Raw genomic sequence first — 18452 nt, forward strand, 5'->3', positions numbered from 1 at the left:
AGGGTGGGTGATGGGTATTGAAGAGGGCATCTTTTGGGATGAGCACTGGATGTTGTATGGAAACCAATTTGACAATAAATTTCATATATTAAAAAAAATAATAAAGTTTTCTCTTTAACTACCATTTCAGGTATCTCAGGGAAAGAGGCAGCAAAGGATGGCTTTTGGAAATGTTTTCCTTGTCCAGGTTTCAGATAATGGTAGTTGAACAAAGGCAAGAAGCTTGGTTTGAGCTTCCATGCAGTCAGAGAAGGAAGAGAAAGAGACAATGATTCTTGCTTTGTTTAGAAACGATCACCCCTCCTGTTTGCGTACTGCCCAGCACATCACAGTAAACAGTGAAATAGGTGGCCTGACTACTTTTATGAAAAGAAGGAAGCCTGTACAGATGAGTTCAGGGAAATTACCTGGCAGTGGAATGTGTCTGATGTTCAAGGCAAAGTGGAAGGAATCATGAACAGCTATTTCTTCTCTGGGAAATCCATGAGATTTAAAGCTGGTCATGGGAAATCACTGGGTCATATTATTCTGTGACAGGTTAATAACTTGAAGAAGTGCTTAATTCTGGGGTTGAATGTATAATCTAAGCTGACCAAAATGCATTTGTTCTTTAAACTCTTGCTACTAGTAGTGTGGTCCCAGACGAGCAGCATCAGCATCACCCGGGAGCTTATTAAAAATGTAAAATGTGTGGCCCCACCACAGACCTACTGAATCACAATCTGCATTTTAACAAGGCCTCAGGTTATTCACATGCACTGAAATTTGAGAGGCAATGCTCAAAACAAAGCAAAACAGAGAAGACAGAAAACCCAGAACATTCAGCAATTTGAGCAACCCATTCAGATCCAAATCCAAAATACTTCTAGTCATTTACCAGCAGGCTATTGCATCCCTGATGATTGGTAGAGAGAGAGTGTCTGTGTATGCCACTGTTCCTCTGTGTGTCACTGTTAGGCATTTTGATCTAATGAATGACTACAGTTCCCAACTCCATGGGAGAATAAGGCAGAAAAGAAAACTGTTGAAAGAGACCCAGCCTCGCGCCCTTGGAACAAGGGGAGAGGAAGGAGAGAGATACTCTTACTGTCATGGCTTTTAAAACTATTTTTTGATAGAAACAAATGCTTGTAAAAATGTCTGATTTCTACGAAGAAAAGATAAAACCATCCCCCATCCACTGGTGCTGTAGAAGTCAACGTAGCTGAGTCATCTGGATGTAAGAAAAGGGCAGCTTGAGAAACCCTCGAAGGCTACAGAGGCATGATGGGTTTCATTTCTTGACAGATTTTTGCTCCATTACTGCAGACATATCAAGGTTTAAAAATTGAGACCACAAGCCTGGGTTGGCCTGGTTAGCAAAGGCTACACGTGCATGTGTATACAAGGGGAGAGTTGAAGAGGGGCATACTTAGAGGTTTCCCTAAATAAAAGTCACAGGTACATCTCCAAGGCTTGTAGCGGTGCTGAACTAACTCCCACGCAGCCCAGATCTTCAGAAATTACAATAAATCAAGACCTTCTCACAGAAAAAGGATAGGAAATTGTATCTTTGCCAGGTAGAAATGTCGTTAGACATTAGATAACCTGCATAATTTATATTAAGGTCATAATCCTTGAGGTTACCTAATACCTTGAATTTCTTTTTTTGAGGGGCAATTTAAAATCATTTTCATGTATGGAACATGAGCTCATTAGACACAGGCCAGAGAGAAGAATATTATGTACTGATATACAGCAAAGTCAGACACTATGTTGAAAAGAGCTACAATATGGACTGAGAACAGATGTTTGATGCTTGTGATTTTGCCTGGCCAAGGGAAAGACCATCACAAGAAAAAAGGCATGGGTCCAGTAGAAGGAATCAGAGCTGTCTTTTATATAACGGTTGGGCAGGGAAAGGAAGGGAAGGCTAAAGTAAAAATATAATGGGCAGTTGATTTTAATGAGAAACCTGTTGAAGAAGTGAGAATTTAGAAATTAAAGAAACATTATCATATCTTCCAGTGAAGGTTCACTGGAAAAAGTATGATCAACATGATTACTGGATTTAGAAGCCACTTTTCTCTGATGTTAAAAGTAAAAAAATAAATAAATAAAAAAATAGGGGCACCTAGGTGGCTCAGATCATGGTCTCACAGTTCATGGTTTCGAGCCCTGTGTCAGGCTCTGTGCTAACAGTGTAGAGCCTGCTTGGGATTCTCTCTCTCCCTCTGCTCCCACCCCCCATTCATGCTTTCTGCCTCTTTCAAATTAAATGAATGAAGTTAAAAAAAAAAAGATAACCAAGCATGTATTTGTTTAAAAAACATCTTCATATATAACTTCACACTTACAAACAAAGGATAAAAAAGCAACCCCACTAAAATTTAGACCAAAGAAAATCCAAAACCTTAATTACAGAAACAAGTCATTATTTATCCTGACATTATTTATGATAGAAAAATTTGAAAATTAGTTAAAATGTTCAAGAGAAATTAGTTTAATGCATATGTATGACAGGATGCCAGGAGTCGAATGACATACACTTAAAAATAAAACACGTCTGTTAGAGAATGTATTACTAACTATTACTAAGTTAGCTGAGCCCCATTCCATCACTTAAACTTCAACGAAATACACACTCATATGCCTGTACTCTTGCAAACAGCAACAAAGGAAAACCATATCTGAGGGAAAGCTCGCGAAAGTATGAAAGAATCAAGTATTACTCCTTGTGGCTCCGTATCTCCTGTTAGGACTACCACTGGTATATCTGGTCTCCCCATTAACTGTATTCTGGGCATTTCCATTTGAATGCGTCACCCTCAACACAATATATCTAGAGCTCAGATCATGATCTTACTTTTAAGATAATGTGATAGCAAACCTCCTATTCCTGTTTATTAAATCCTTGAGTGTTTCTTTATTTCCTTTTTTAAGAACATTTAAAATGCTCCCTCTCCTTTCACATCAACAAGTTCAACAAGATCTAGCCACTTGCCATTGAATCTTGTATCCATTCCTTTCACCACCCACACCCCCCCCCACCCCCACCCCAGCTCATCATAGGCCTAGGTTAGATCCCATCAGCTCCACTCTGCATTGCTGAGTGACTATCTAATTAGCATCTGTGTGTGTCTCTAGATAATCTCTCTTTCCCTGTGTCCCCCTCCACTCTCTGCTTCCTTTACTCCCTCCCCTTCATTCTTTTTTTCTCTTTCTCTCCCTCTCTCTGATTAAGCTCCCTATGGCCGTAGTAATCTTACAACTTGATTATCTCACTCTCCTGCTCAAAAATTTTCACTGGCTTCCTATAGTGAGTTGAATGATAGTCATCCCCCTCCCCAACAAAAGATATGCCTGTGCCCCCATCCCAAGAAACTGGGAATATAACCTGATTTAGAAAAAGGGTCTTTACAGATGTAATTAAGTTAAGGATCTCAAGATGAGACAATCTCAGATTATCTGGGTGGGCCCTAAATGCAGTGACAAGTGTCCTTATAAGACATGGAGAAAGAAGAGAAGGCCACGTGAGGAGAGAGTGAGGCCTCCACAAGCAAACATGTGCCTGCAGCCACAAGTGGCCAAGACAGAAATTTAAAGAATCACATAATGAGAGTGAGAAATAAATAATAAATGAACATTTCCAGGATAAAAGGAAAATAGAAATTTGCAGACTGAATGCATATGGTGAGAATCAAGTAAGATACATCAGAATACATGCGAATGCACCTAGAAATATGGTCGGGGAAGTTACTGAACACCAATGATTATCACAATATTTGAAAAACAGCCAGAAAAAAAATGACAGATTACCAACAAAGAATCAACAATGTTGTTTGACAACAACAGATGCATGAGAACAGAATTAAAATAGTCGCCCATGAAAACTCTCAAAAGTAGTTTTACATGAAAGATAATCAATGCATCGCATAAAATGTCAGCACTCATAAAACAAGGCATAGTCAACACTGACTAGACTACACAGAAATACAGACAATGCAGCGCTGAGCACTGTGAAATTACATGTATGAGTGATGGTGCGTGTAGGAGCACACAAGTAGGTCTATGTGACTGCGCGGGTATACACACACAAGCACACAAAGGAACACATATATCCACCCTGATGGTAATGTACCTTCCTTTAGGAATCGACAATCTAGCTAAGGAGACAAAACCAACACAGACAAAGGAATTAAAGAGCAATTACAGGCTCAGCTGGGTGTTACTAACTGCATCAACAACAGAAGTTCAGAAGTGGGCAAGGTCAGCAGCATAACCTGCGGTGAAAAGAAAAGATGTGCACTACATTGGACCTCAAAATCTGCAACCGAGGATAAAGAAAAAGGGGGTGAATTTGGAGTAGAGAAGAAATGAGCACAGTATGTGGTACTGAAATAAGAGCATCTAGATTTCCATCACAGGGCCTATGTTGAAACTAGTGTGAAACAAAGCTGAATAGTCAGTTCTTAAATGGATTATGGCAGAGGTACCAGGATGGCTGGGTCCGTGAAGTCTCCGACTCTTGATCTCAGCTCCAGTAATCATCTCACGGTTCATGAGATCAAGACCTGCGTCAGGCTCCACGCTGACAGCACGGAGCCTGCTCGGGATTCCCTCCCAGTCTCTCTCTGCCCCCTCCCCTGCTCATGTTGGGAGTCTCTCAGTAAGTAAGTAAATAAATAAATAAACATTTTTAAAGGATAGATAAGTTGTAGCAAATATTTGGGATCTATAAGTACCAACTCTTGATATAAGCAGTAAAAAAAAGTAAAACCCACTTTAACTTACAATTCATAACATATCATTGACATTTCAATTACCTTTGATGTCCCTTTTGTAGAAAAATATAAACCAGATCTTCTTAGAAGGAAGTAAATCTTTTTCCAGGACTTCTTTCCCTGTTCTTTTGCATGTAAGAAGCCATGGATTTCAGGATATGTGCTTGAACTCAGAAACATCTGGAAGAAAGTTAGACATTCTCATAGTATTTTTGAATCAATGATAGTGTAGCCTTATAGTAATCTTGTTAAGATTTCAAATATAACCATGTAAAATCTAACAGGGTCAATACCACTTATACAAACCATTATAGAAATGGCAATATAAACACAACGGAAAATAAATCAGTCTTTTGACAACCCAAGGCAAGTTCCAAATAAAAATATGTGCACAAAATATACATTCTAAGTGGTCAGTACTTAGCCAAAACACCAAACTGGTAAGTTATTTAAATGTCCATCTTGAAAAGCTAGATTTTGTCTAAGAGTTAAGTCCTGATACGTTTCTATGCTTTTCTATGCTCCTCCCTGAGAACATATCAACTTCATCATAGTCAAAATAAAGACTACAACCTTGACTTCAGTTATTCAGTTGTTAAGAAAGTTGGGCTGAGTTCACCTCCCTGATGAGGTAAAGCAAACAGTCTTTTCTTCGTCCACCAAGGTTCTCGATTGTGGATGGCTACGGCAGGTGTTTTCCAAAGAGAGCTGCAGCACCATCTCGCAGCCCACATGCTCTTCTGCAAAGTGATCTTGCCACTGACACATGAAGAGCTGGAGTCTGTTTCTCTACCTCCTTGAATCTGGGCACAGATTCTGACTGCTTTGACCAATGGAATACAGCAGAAGTGATAGTCAGCTAGTTCCAGTTCTGGTCCTTAACTAGTCCTTCACTAGTTAACTCTTGGAAGCTAGCTGTCACATAAGAAATGTGACTACCCCGAGATGGCTCTGCTGTGTGAGACCCAATACAACTAGGAAAGCCCTTGAGGATGAGAACCCATGTGGACAGAGAAAGAGAGAGAGGAGAGAGAGAGAGAGAGAGAGAGGCAGGCAGGCCAAGAAGTACCAGGGACATACAGTGAACAGCTATCTTAGAAGGGGATCCTCAAACCTCCAGAGAGCCCATGTGCCTCAGAGATGACCCACCCAGCTAAATCCTTTCCATATTCCTGACCCGCAAAATTGTTGGCAAAATGTGAGTGGGCACTTAAGCCATTAAGGTTTGGAACAGTTTGTTACACAGTAATAATGAACTGAGACAGTAGGCATGTGCTGGTTGGGAAAGCGAGAATGAAAAGGAAGAGCTCTGTATGAGTGGCTGTGCTCTGCATCCTTAATAAGACAGTGGAAATGCATTAGCATCTCATTAAAAGAAGAAAACAGAAATCCCTATGAATAAACAAATGCAAAATGGAAAAACTGAAAGAGAAATTACTAGCTAAAATGATGTGACATATTTTAAAAGGCTACTCTGGGAAATGCTGAGAATAGATATGTATGTTTTTAAGTAAATTATTAAATTTTTTAATTTAATGAGCCACAGTTATTAATTAATTGACATGCAAAACAGGCAAGTAGGTTTTTTAGTTTGAGTGCTTTCCAAGTTATTAAACCAAACCAATTAAATTTTAAAAAGGGAGTCACAGAGGTCATACTAGAAAAAGAAGAAACGTTTTAAAAGTGGAAACATTGCCTCTGTGGAGAGAAAAGGTCAGAGGCATATGCAGGACTATCTGATTCCAAAGCTATGATTTTTCTTGTTTTTATAATTTCACATTAAAGTAATATAACTATATTATAGGAGAATTGGGGAAAGGAGGTGGAATAAAAACTCCAGCCCGCCACCCTGTATCCTAAGCCAGTAGTGAAGCACTGAGAGGGCCTGAGAGCGGCGGGGGCGGGGGGGGGGGGGGTGTCCTCAGGCATAGCTGCTGGGCCGCTGCTACTCATCCTAATATCCTGATGGGGTGTCTGTGAAACCCAGTAGCATATAAGAAGCTTTCAGGAAAATCTCTTGAGACTAATCACATTTCTAAAATATTGTGAAGAGCGAAAATGAAATATAGCCTATTAAAAGCCCATAGAAAACAGATCTGTACCACCCATTACAGTTACCAGTATATTTAAATACCAATATACTTAAAGTAGTATCTATTATGGAAATATTAAAAGTTGTCTTCTTTAATGGTCAGAAAATATTGAGTGGGTCTGAGGATGCCTGAAGGCTTAGATCAAACAGTAACCATTATAAAAACATGGCTCAACATTAACCTGTTAACAATGGCAGAGCTTGTGATGTGAAATCTACTAATCTATGAAAAATAAAATAACTGAAATCATTCTTTTATTGCAACGAAAATATCTTTTAAAAATGATCTTGTAAAGCCACTTCCAGTTTGGCAGAAACGAGCCCAACAGATACAAAACTAAGGAGACGCTTAATTAAATAACTAGCATTCTTAATTCAGCTAAAACATTTCAGAATTCTGCTCATGTATCCAACATGGCTATGACACATGTCAGCATATGATATATATATATATATATATATATATATATATATATATATATATATATGATACATATGTATGTATATATATATGATATATATATGTGTATATATGTATATATATATTATATATGTATGTGTATATATGTATATATATATATTCTATATCTGTTTTTCTCCTTTCACTTAATTGCTGAATATTTTACCACAAATGGATTGACAGTACTTATTATAAAAGTTAATACTAAATATCTGTCAGTAAAATGCCTACACTTTACTGAGGATTTTGATTTTTCAAAAAGACTAACATAATCTTTAAACACATCATAGAACAAATTACTCTGCAAATTTCCTTTCATGATACACATTCCTTTCACAATTGGCCAAAACTGGGAAGAAAAATGGGGTTAGGACGCTTTCCTGATTTAGGGAATTCTTTATTCAGGTTTTGTTCTTTCCTTTCCTATTCTTTCTTTTCTTTTTAGTTTCACCTCCAGCAAAAATTAATCAGTCAAGGTATACCATTTCAAAATCTGGGCATGTTTAAATATGGACCTTAAAGTTCCCCTTTATCATGCTGTTACTTAACATACTTCAATGGGAATATATTTTACCTGCAAAATCTGTGTGGGGGATATTTCACCATTGGTTTCAGTTGCAAAAGACACCATATGCTCTGGAAAAAAATACTGGCAAAAAGATAGAGGTTACATTATCTCAAAAGCCATGCTAGAAAAGATTCAGTATGACCAATATAGTAAGCTAGAGCAAAAGTTCTCTAAGTCACGGTGTTGAAAATTCACCTGAAGTGTTTTGTTTTGTTTCTTTTTTAATGCCAGTCCCTGGACTCTACTTTCATGTATCTTAAGGGGAAGGTGTGGGTAGGGCCCAAAGATTAGCAAACACCCTCAGATAATGCAGATGCAGAGATCCACATACGTCAAGTTACCAAACACTGCTTTCACGATGGCAGCGTGCTTGCTCCCGTATCTCTTCCCTGAGTCCTACAGCCATTCTGGCTGGCAGGTGCTAGAGGATTCTCAACTCCATTTCACAAACTCAAGGCTCATAGAAGTAGACGGTATAACCCAGGTCACAGCCACATGTAGAGGAGCCAGGACTTACAATAGGGCCAGAGGCTAAAAGTCCAGTCCTTTCAGCCTACTCTTTGTCCAACCTTGTTTAATCATAAAATTCACCTAGGACAGTTGTTTAAAACTGGAATTCCCAGGCTTCATTCCTGGGGTGTCTGATTCAGTAGGTCTGGGTAGGTCTTGGGTCCTATGCTTTTAATAAGCACTCTCTCCACCCCCAGGTAATTTTTATAATCAGACAAGTTTGGGAAAATACAGACCTCTATACTTCCTGGAAGGACAGGACTTTACAACAGTTCTATTAACATTTGGTCTAATACTGTGTTCAATATTAGTTACGGCATTCCTGGCCTCTACCCGCTAACAGCCCTCCTGTCCCTCCACCCCAGTAATGACAGGCAAAAATGTCTCCAGACATTGTCAAAACACCCCCAGTTGAGAACCACTGCTCTAGGTCTACAAAATGAGTGTACAGACTTGTTTAAATAATAATAATAATAATAACAACCATAATGATATATAACCCAAAACAAGCACTAAACCATATGCCTTTAACTATACTTTTAAATTCTTGCTTTTAAGAAAGATTCACAACAAGAAAACAGTTTCCCTTCAAATTCTAATTCTATTTAATTTTTATTAGTACTCTTTTATTTTCTTTGTCAAAGATCACTCCATTATGTTTTTATTAATAGGTTCAAATAAAAGAGAACATAAGAGGTCTTTCAGGGTTTGAAAATATTCTATTATAGTATGTATCATATATTTTTCATAAAGGATCATTTCAATTCAATTATCCAAAACTTAGTGTAAAAATACGCTATAGCTGCAGAGACAAAAACAATTTAAAATAATGAGCCCCGGGGCTCTTTTGACTTCTGCAGATACCTAGTCTTCGCTAGGAATGTGACACACATTTATTCTCTTTTAAAGAGCACTATAATGAAAGAAGTATTTATTGGATAATGCTCTGGTCTTTAGCTCATTTCTACTTAGCTCAGTAATTATTGCACTGAAAAATTATTTTGGAACAGCAAGATTCATGTGAATAATTTTTGGCTGAGCTATAGCACTCCAAACAATTATCAATCTGTTTTTACTTTAGAAATTTTCTTATTTAAATTTCCTACATTCTTTGAAAAGTGTTAAACTATAATATTTTGGAGCTACTTGAGGATATCTAATAATTGATTTTCCAAATTAAATGTATATTTGTTTTCTTAAAAAGCAAGAAGAAGAAGAAATAGCTCCCCCAAACTACCTATCTGAACTTCTATGATCATACTGACTAATCATTGATAAAGTAAGAAAAAACATAATTATGATTGTAAAGGAACAGAATTCTGACCTACAATTTACCAAATAGGAAATTACATTTTATTCATAGCTACCAAATAGGAAATTATACTTTATTCATAGTGATTCTTTTCTTCACAAAAAATAAAATAAAATTTAACAAATCCACTTATTTTCTCTAACTACTAATGGGGATTTCACTTACCATTGGGTTTTTAAAGAATTCATATTTGGCATAATTTTTTCTAAAGTATAGTTTATTTTCTTCTTCCATTCCCCAGTTAGATAGCACTTCCATCACCAGCTCATGGTCTTCTATTGTTCTTTCTGTAAGGAATGTTTCAGTGAGTATGTCAACAGATAGATGCATGGATGGACAGATGAATGAATAGATAGACAAATAGGCAGGTAGAAAGAAATGTGTGTGGACACATGTATCCATACAAATATATAAAATATATTATGTATCTTTACTAAATACAGCAAATTTCAACTCAATTCTAGGATAACCAGGTTGATAATATTTTCGGCAACTTTGAATTAGTAATGTTGATTTTTATACCAAAGCAGACTGTAACCTGAGGAGAAAAAATGACAAAATATCACAATGCACTTTTTGGTAATTCTCAATTCCTTTTATTGCCATGTAAATTATAATTAAGTTTGATTACAAATCTGCATTAAGAATTTAGGAGGTATTCTTTTTCTCCAGCTCATCGTGATGCCAAAATTAAAATATTTGCCTCAAGGTTGAACAATTCACCCTATTAAGAGATGAAAAATTTTGACAGGTGCAAAAATGCATTTGAGACACATAATCTGGATAGTTGAGAAAAATTAAAATAAATGCTTTAGGGGCGCCTGGGTGGCGCAGTCGGTTAAGCGTCCGACTTCAGCCAGGTCACGATCTCGCACTCCGTGAGTTCGAGCCCCGCATCGGGCTCTGGGCTGATGGCTCAGAGCCTGGAGCCTGTTTCCGATTCTGTGTCTCCCTCTCTCTCTGCCCCTCCCCCGTTCATGCTCTGTCTCTCTCTGTCCCCAAAATAAATAAACGTTGAAAAAAAAAATAAAAAAAAAATAAAAAAATAAATGCTTTAAAAGGAAAAAATTTAATGCAAGCACATACAATTTCAAGAAACCTAATTTCTAGGGGCACTTTATGCTTTCAAAACTAATGTTTAGGCAACTATATTTTGTATTAACAATGAAGATAATTAGGTAGGGTGGGAAGGCACTTAGGAGGAAAGGTACTTAAATGAAATAGGCAGCGACAACTTTAAAGAGGTGAACATAACATACACAACTCGTATTTTAATAAGAAACCTGATGTCTATAGCAGTGCTATTCAAAGAGCCCCAAACTGAAAACTACCCAATGCCTATCAGCCTGAGAATGAACAAATGAATAACTTGTGTAAATTTACACAGTGAAATACATACTACAACACACAACTGTATGGGTGAATTTCACAAGCATGATATTAAATGAAAGAAGTCAGACACAAAGAATAGTACATAGTACATGACTACACTTACATGAAATTTGATACAGGCGAAATAAATCTGTGGTGTTAGAAATCAAGATAATAGGGATAGTGGGTGAGGGAGCAGGAGTATGACAGGAACCACTGGGTATGGGAAATACTATTTCTTGTTCTGGGTGTTGGATATCCAAGTTTATATAACATTTGAGAGTTCATTGAGTTGTCCACATATGGCTTGTTCACTTTTCTTTTTTTTTTTTTTTGTTCACTTTTCTTAAGGTATGTCACACCTCAATAACAGAAATAAAGAAACAACAATAAAGAAAAGTTACTGTGAAATTACTAATGTAAAACAGGAAGTGAAGAACAGCCAACTAAGGAATACAGAAACCCTCTGCTTTTTTTAGGTGCTTCTAGGACCTTTTTGGAAAGTATCGTGTCTCAGACATTCAACACTCAGTAGTGATCTGTGACCTACAACACCTGAACCCTTGAAAGTAAAGTCATACTTAAATGGAAGCTTATTCATCTGAAAGGAAATTCTCGTAAGAGCTCAATGAATATGGATGACTTCAAGTTAAGTATGTATCAACACTCTGGGTTCTGTTCCTAACTCCAATGGCTCTTTTTCTGTCTCATTGACAAGCTTCCATGGTTCCTCCCTCCTAAGATGTCATCTTTGGCTCAAATTTTTTCTTTCCCTTTCTTAAACTAATTCACTCTCTTCTCTTCAGCCATCCCATCTGTCAAGTTCCTTGAGATGGAATCTCTGGCCACAGTTACTTTCACTCGTGCTCTAGTTCTAGCTGCTAGACTTTCCACCACCTCACATATAGTTTGTCTAAATCCAGAGTCAGTATGGTGATTCCCCCAAAATATTAATTCCAGCAATGCCAATTCTGAGTATGTAGCCAAAAGAAGCAAAAGCAGGGTGAGAACAGATATTTTTACACTAATGTTCACAGTAGCATCCTTCACAAGAGGTGGAAACACTCTACTGCCCACCAACAGATGAATGGATAAACACGTACTACAAACATACAATGGGATACTTAGCCTTAAAAAGGAATGACACATGCTACAACAGGGATGGACCTAAAAGATATTATATGTAAAATAAGAATACACAAGAACAGATACTGCATGATTCCATTTATAGAATGGTACAAATAGACAAATTCATAAAGATGGGAAGTAGAATGGTGGTGGCCAGGGACTAGGGAGCAAGGAGTTATTGTTTAATGGATTTGGAGTTTCACCATGAGAAGATAAAAATGTCCTGGAGAGGGACAGTGGCGATGGTTGCACAACAATATGAATGTACATAATGCCAATGAACTATGCTCTTAAAAATGGTAACTTTTATGTTATGTACATTTTATCAAAATAAAAAAATAAACTTGAAAACAAAGTCTTCTTCTTTTTTCTCTTTCAAACTGCTTTTTCCTAAATTCTCCTATCTCCATTGCGTCTTTATATCCACTCCCATGACCTCCACTTTTGCTATCCCCAGATACCAGAGATTTTCCCTCCAAGTGTCTCTCACACAACCAACAACCCCTCACTCATTCTCATGATCACAATCCCAATTTAGACCCTCACCTTTACTTAACTAATCTCCAAACCTCTAGTTTCTTATTTTTGTAATCCAACCTGGACACTAATACTACAGCAAGCTTCATAAAACATATGTGTCAACGTGACCCTTGCTCAAAAAGCTTATCTACTTCCTACTTTCTATGGGATAAACCCATGGAGTCTAGCAGTTATACCATTGATTCATCCATCCATTTGGCAAATATTTCTTGAAGTCCTACCACGTGTCAGACATTCATCCTGGGGCTTGGAATTTTGTAGTGAATAAAACAGTCAAAAATCCCTGCCTCATGGAGTTTTCATTCTAATGAGAAGATACAGACTATAAATAAAATGCAACTCTTAAAAGGCAGGAATAAATACTACAAAGAAAAATAGAGCAGGGCATAGGAAAAGAGAAGGTCATAGGGGAAAGGAATTCATTTCAAGAGCTTGCCGGATAGATCTCGCTGAGAAGGTAATATTTGAACAAAGACCCAAAGGAGAAGGGGGCATGAGCCAGGCAGACACCTACAGGAAGAACAAGAACAAAGCCTTTGAGGCAAGAGCAACGTTCCGTGTTTGAAGTACAGCAAGGAGGTTAATGCGGCTGAAGCTGAGTGAGCAAAGAGGCAAGTACTAGGAGAAGAGGTTAGAGAAGCAATGGTGATGAGCTAGAAGGAGGCCTAGGAAAGACCCTGCAGTTCATAGTGAAGCTCTGGCCTTTCCTTGGAGTTTGAGGAGAAGTCACTTTGAATAGAGAAATAACACGGACTGACTTATATTTTCATTGGATTGCATCGGCTGCGGAGGAGAGCTGATTTTAAAAGCTTCAAGGTGGGGACATCTAGGTGGCTTAGTCGGTTGAGCCGCCTGACTCTTGATTTTGGCTCAGGTCATGTCTCACAGTTGTGAGACTGAGCCCCACATAGGGCTCTGTGCTGACAGCACAGTGTATGGATCCTGCTTAAGATTCTCTCTCTCTCTCTCTCTCTCTCTCTCTCTCTCTCTGCCCTGCCCCCACTCACATGTGTGCTCTCTCTCACTCTGTCTTTCAAAATAAATAAAAAACTTTTAAAAAAAAAGACTTAAGGGTGGAAGCAGGAAGCACATTTAGTAGAATATTACAATTAATGAGCGGAGAGATGATACGGCTTGGATTAGAGTGGCAGCGGTGGAGATGTACAAAGCAGGCAGAATCTGGACATATTCTGAAGATAGAGCCAACAGGATTGGCTGACAAATCGGATAGGAAATGGAAAAGAGAGGGTAGTTAGGGGAGACACCAAGGTCCTCCACTCAAGCTCTTGGAAGGATTGTGTTGCTATCAATGAGTCTGAAAAACTATTAAGTGGGTTGGGAAAGTAAGCAGTCACTGAGATATCCCATGGGAAGTCACATCCCTAACAATCTCTCTATCCTTAATTTGGTCTCCTTCTCACACAAACCAGCTGATATTTTCAAGCTTATGAAACCCAGGTTCACATTAAAAATACTATTTGCTAAGCATGATATCCGTACTATTTGCAACTGCACAGGAAGAAAATTTCAATGTAGTCGGCAAAATGTTTGCTTGTTTGTTTTACCAACCTGTGTTTCTTTGTACCCATTGCCTCTCTCTACCACTGAAGAAACATCGTATGTTCTGACCTCAAGCTACACTATACAGAAAGGAAAAAAAAATAAAGAAACGCATTTCCTCTACTTTTGAACTTCACAATAGACCTTACCAATCTTTGACAAATATAAGTACTTGGGGAGAATCATGTCTAGCCAATCCTTGATTGCCTCATACAAGGATCCACCTTCTATCTTCTGGGAAAGGAGCTGTAGTTAAGGTGTTGGTGAAGAAAAGGACAGAGTAGAGACTGCGCTAGATAATAATAAGTGGATGGTATAGGTCCCAAGTGACCCTGTATCCTGTCCCCTTCCAGAATGAGAATGCTTTCAGGGTGATGAGTCGATGGTGATAAAACACCAGATAAGTTTAACGGTGGTATGTGGCTCAAACCAGAGGATAGCCTTAGGAGGCATCTCGTTTCCAATAGAAGCCTTACATCCAGCATGGTGGAGAAGCCATAACTGAGGGCAACATCAGGGCAGATGAGTCCATGGCATCCCACTCTGAAGAAAGAGCATGGCAGTAGCACCACATCTCCAGCAGGTACAGGGAAGAGCTAAGACAAGAGTTCAGACTTAGGGGGCTGTATGGTTCAGTCAATAAGCTTGACAGGAACAGAACATGAACAGCTGGACAAGAGTTAGGCAAACACCTGTCCTGGGACTTAATGCCTCAGCAGAAGGTTGCAGAAGTGAAAGCAGGTCTGAATTTTCAACTGAGAATATTTTAATCCCGTATGTAACTCATTTACAGAACCTGAATTTATTATTAACCCCAATAAGACTGAGAACAATCCACACAAAAAAATAAATACACAGAAGATTAAACTGTCTGCTGTGAAGAAGGCAGGAGGCTGAAAGTAAAAAATTATTCAAATTATTGAAATAAAGGAAGTTACATTTTTGTAAGTCTCCATCTGAGACCTTTCTCCTTGCCATATTTAATTCTTTTAATATTTTCAGTTCAGTACGCTGAACAATGGCTCCAAAGACATCTGGAACCTATAAATGTTGCCTTATATGGCAAAGTCTTTGCAGATGTCATTAACTTAAAGAGACTGAGAGGAAGAGATTATCCTGAATTATTGAGGTAGGCTCTAAATCCAGTCACAAGGATCTTTATGAGACAGCGACAGAAAGAGATGTGACCCCAACAGAAGAGGAAAGGGCAATGTGACCACAGGGGCAGACTCAAGTGACACAGCCACAAGCCAAGAACAATGGCAACCACCAGAAGATGGACGAAGCAAGGAACGGATTCCCTCTAAAGCCCCGGAAAGAGCCTGGCCCTGCCATCATCTTGATTTCAGCCCAGTGACATCAATTTTGGACTTCTCACCTCCAGAACTGTTACAGATTACATTTCTGTTGTTTGAAGCCACCAGGTCTGTGGTAAAGTAATATCACAGCTTCATGAGAGTCATATTTCCATTTTTCAGAACAGTGAACATCTCAGGATTTGAAGAGCAGCCAGGTGTCTGATCCCAAGTCAATGCTTTTCCTCTGCAAGTGTTGCCTCTGCCTTCACTACAGCTCCCACTTGAGGGGCACCCCCTGCAGCCTCTGCTGGGCCTATTTATATCCTGTTCATTCTTTCCATATCCACTAATATCCTCTCTCATGTTCCTGCACCTCTCATGTTTCAGCTGCCTCAAATTCTTTTATTTTGAAATGTGTTCAATAAATATTTGCTAATTAAGTCAATAAAAAACTGCATTTTGAGTGTAAGGAGAAGGAAAATAACGGGCAATATTTCAAATCACATCAATCTTAACCTCACATGAAAGTAACATAAATCACTTGAATTTGGACTGCCCCAAAAGAAGAAATAAAACAAAAAAGGCAGAAAAGCCAAGCTATATGTGAACAGCTATGACAAGTATGTGACGAAAAGCACTGTCAAGTACTATTTGTGACCACCAACCAAGCAGTAGTCTACATGTAAACAAAGCCCAGAGTAACAATGTAGAAAGGAACAATAGAGTACAGTATTTGCAGAAAATTTCATGGAACCATAATACCAAACGCGTAAGTAATGCATTACTAGCATCAGGAAAATATTCTGGTAATCTTAAGAAGAAAAATTTCTTCAAATAAAGCTAGACTAACTAGAGTATGTGAGATAGGGCAAGACATACTTTGCATTCCTTCAAAGAGGATTTCTGGGTACTCTACTGAAAATTCAGAAAACACATAAGAAAGCAGACAAAGCCCAGAGGATCAGATGCAGCTATAGGTTCTCACCTCACACACTCCCCTGGTAATGGAGATAAAACTTGCCTAGTACACAACCTGGCTTTTCAAAATCGTATTATATTAATAAGCATTTTCAATTTATATATTTGTATCCAAATTTGGATGCACTGTCATATACCATCCTACAACCAAACCTCATTACGTTAAAGGATTAATGCTACAATAATCCAAATAACCCTAAAAGGCATAATTATCAGTTAATCACATCTTGCACAAAATTCATGGTTTCTTTTTTTCAAGGCAGACACCTAACTAAATACAAATCTTAACAGGGAGGAGCTCAACATGAAGATACAAGATGCCTAGATGGATAACTTTGAGAGGAAAACAAAAAAGCTCATAAGGGGGGGTGAAAAGTTGCGGAAGACCGGCTTGGCTTTGCTTAGGTTAGGCCTGGGACATCATTACCAAGACCGGAGAACAGAGAAAACAAAACAAGTACTGGTCCAGAGGGCTTCTAACTAACTTTCCATTGACGCTTCCTCTTTAGCGCCATTCTAAAACCAAGTGGATTTTAACCAGAGGAATGATCCCACTGAATAACTTACAATGCACGTCTTAAATATCAAAAAGAAACAAATCAATTCTGCAACTAGAAGCTCTTTGCCGCAATACTTGAGAACAATGATATTAAGAACTGTCACCCTGGGGCGCCTGGGTGGCGCAGTCGGTTAAGCGTCCGACTTCAGCCAGGTCACGATCTCGCGGTCCGTGAGTTCGAGCCCCGCGTCGGGCTCTGGGCTGATGGCTCAGAGCCTGGAGCCTGTTTCCGATTCTCTGTCTCCCTCTCTCTCTGACCCTCCCCCGTTCATGCTCTGTCTCTCCCTGTCCCAAAAATAAATAAACGTTGAAAAAAAAAAAATTAAAAAAAAAAAAAATAAATAAAAAAAAAAAAGAACTGTCACCCAGAATGACAAAAAAGGGGTTTTTTTTTGGTTGTCTTGTGATAAATGACCCAGGTAACATTCTCATAAATTCATCATGACTCTTTTAAAGACCTTATTTTTAAAACTTCATAAATTCACCTAAAATACCATATTAAAATATACTATTAAATCTTTATGGATACAAGTCTGCTTAGAAAACTTTTTAAAGTATTTTTCAGTCACTGGAAAGTGAATGACAGGGACTACATACCATTTCTGTGTAGGTAGAAAAATAGAAGAGAAGCCCTCTTAAATAGCTTCAAAACAGCATCCAAAAAAGAGAAAAAAGGGGGAAAAGTCTCCAAACACTAAAGAAAGCTTTCTTGAAACTAAAACAAAAGCTTCATATCACTTTAAGTTTCATTTCTGTTTCTGATAGATCTGTGAAGTGTCACAGAAATACAATGAAACATTACCAAATAATAAGTACAGAAAATTCTGTTTCTATTTAATTTCAGAAACTTTTTCTTTAAAAACAAAAAGGAAGAAGAAGAGAGGAAAGAAGTTTCTTCTGAAACTGTTGATTTCACTTCAAAGTCTTTTAAAAAAAACCTCAATCCTCCCAGAATGGAAAGTGTTCACCTGTGACCTTCTGCCTGGATTTCTTCGCTGAATCTACTGAAAGTACAGCGTGGGGCTCAAATAGAAACCTGATTCCCTACTCTTCTCATCACTTGATAAGAGAAGAAACAAAAGTGGCTTTTACCTCTAATTCGCCCAGAAAACAATTCTTTGTATACCTTTGTTACAGGAAACTCCGGGAGACAAATGATCCTTGTACTTCTCTGGGCTAGGTAGAAACTACATACATTTTGTCAATCTTATTTTCAGATAAAAATGAACAGCCTCTGACCAAGCAAAACAAAAACTGGAGAAGCAAAGAATTAAATAAGGCTCGATTCTGAAAGGTTCCTTAACCTAAGAAAA

At 38.2% G+C, this 18452-nt stretch overlaps 1 protein-coding gene across 4 annotated transcripts in view; it reads right to left on the reverse strand.

Moving 5' to 3' along the window:
* GRB14 (growth factor receptor bound protein 14) overlaps positions 1-18452 on the reverse strand; it is a 117749-nt gene that overhangs the window by 16965 nt on the left and 82332 nt on the right. For all 4 annotated transcript variants that reach the window (XM_086718783.1, XM_025934823.2, XM_086718784.1 and 1 more), the window contains 3 exons: positions 9871-9992; positions 7890-7964; positions 4806-4943 (listed from right to left, as the gene is read on the reverse strand). In XM_086718783.1, coding sequence (XP_086574909.1) covers positions 4806-4943; positions 7890-7964; positions 9871-9992 — 335 coding nt within the window. The remainder of the gene's footprint in view (positions 1-4805; positions 4944-7889; positions 7965-9870; positions 9993-18452) is intronic.

Source organism: Puma concolor, chromosome C1, assembly GCF_028749965.1.
Source record: "Puma concolor isolate L17-30 chromosome C1, mPumCon1.1.hap2, whole genome shotgun sequence".
Lineage (NCBI taxonomy): Eukaryota > Metazoa > Chordata > Mammalia > Carnivora > Felidae > Puma > Puma concolor.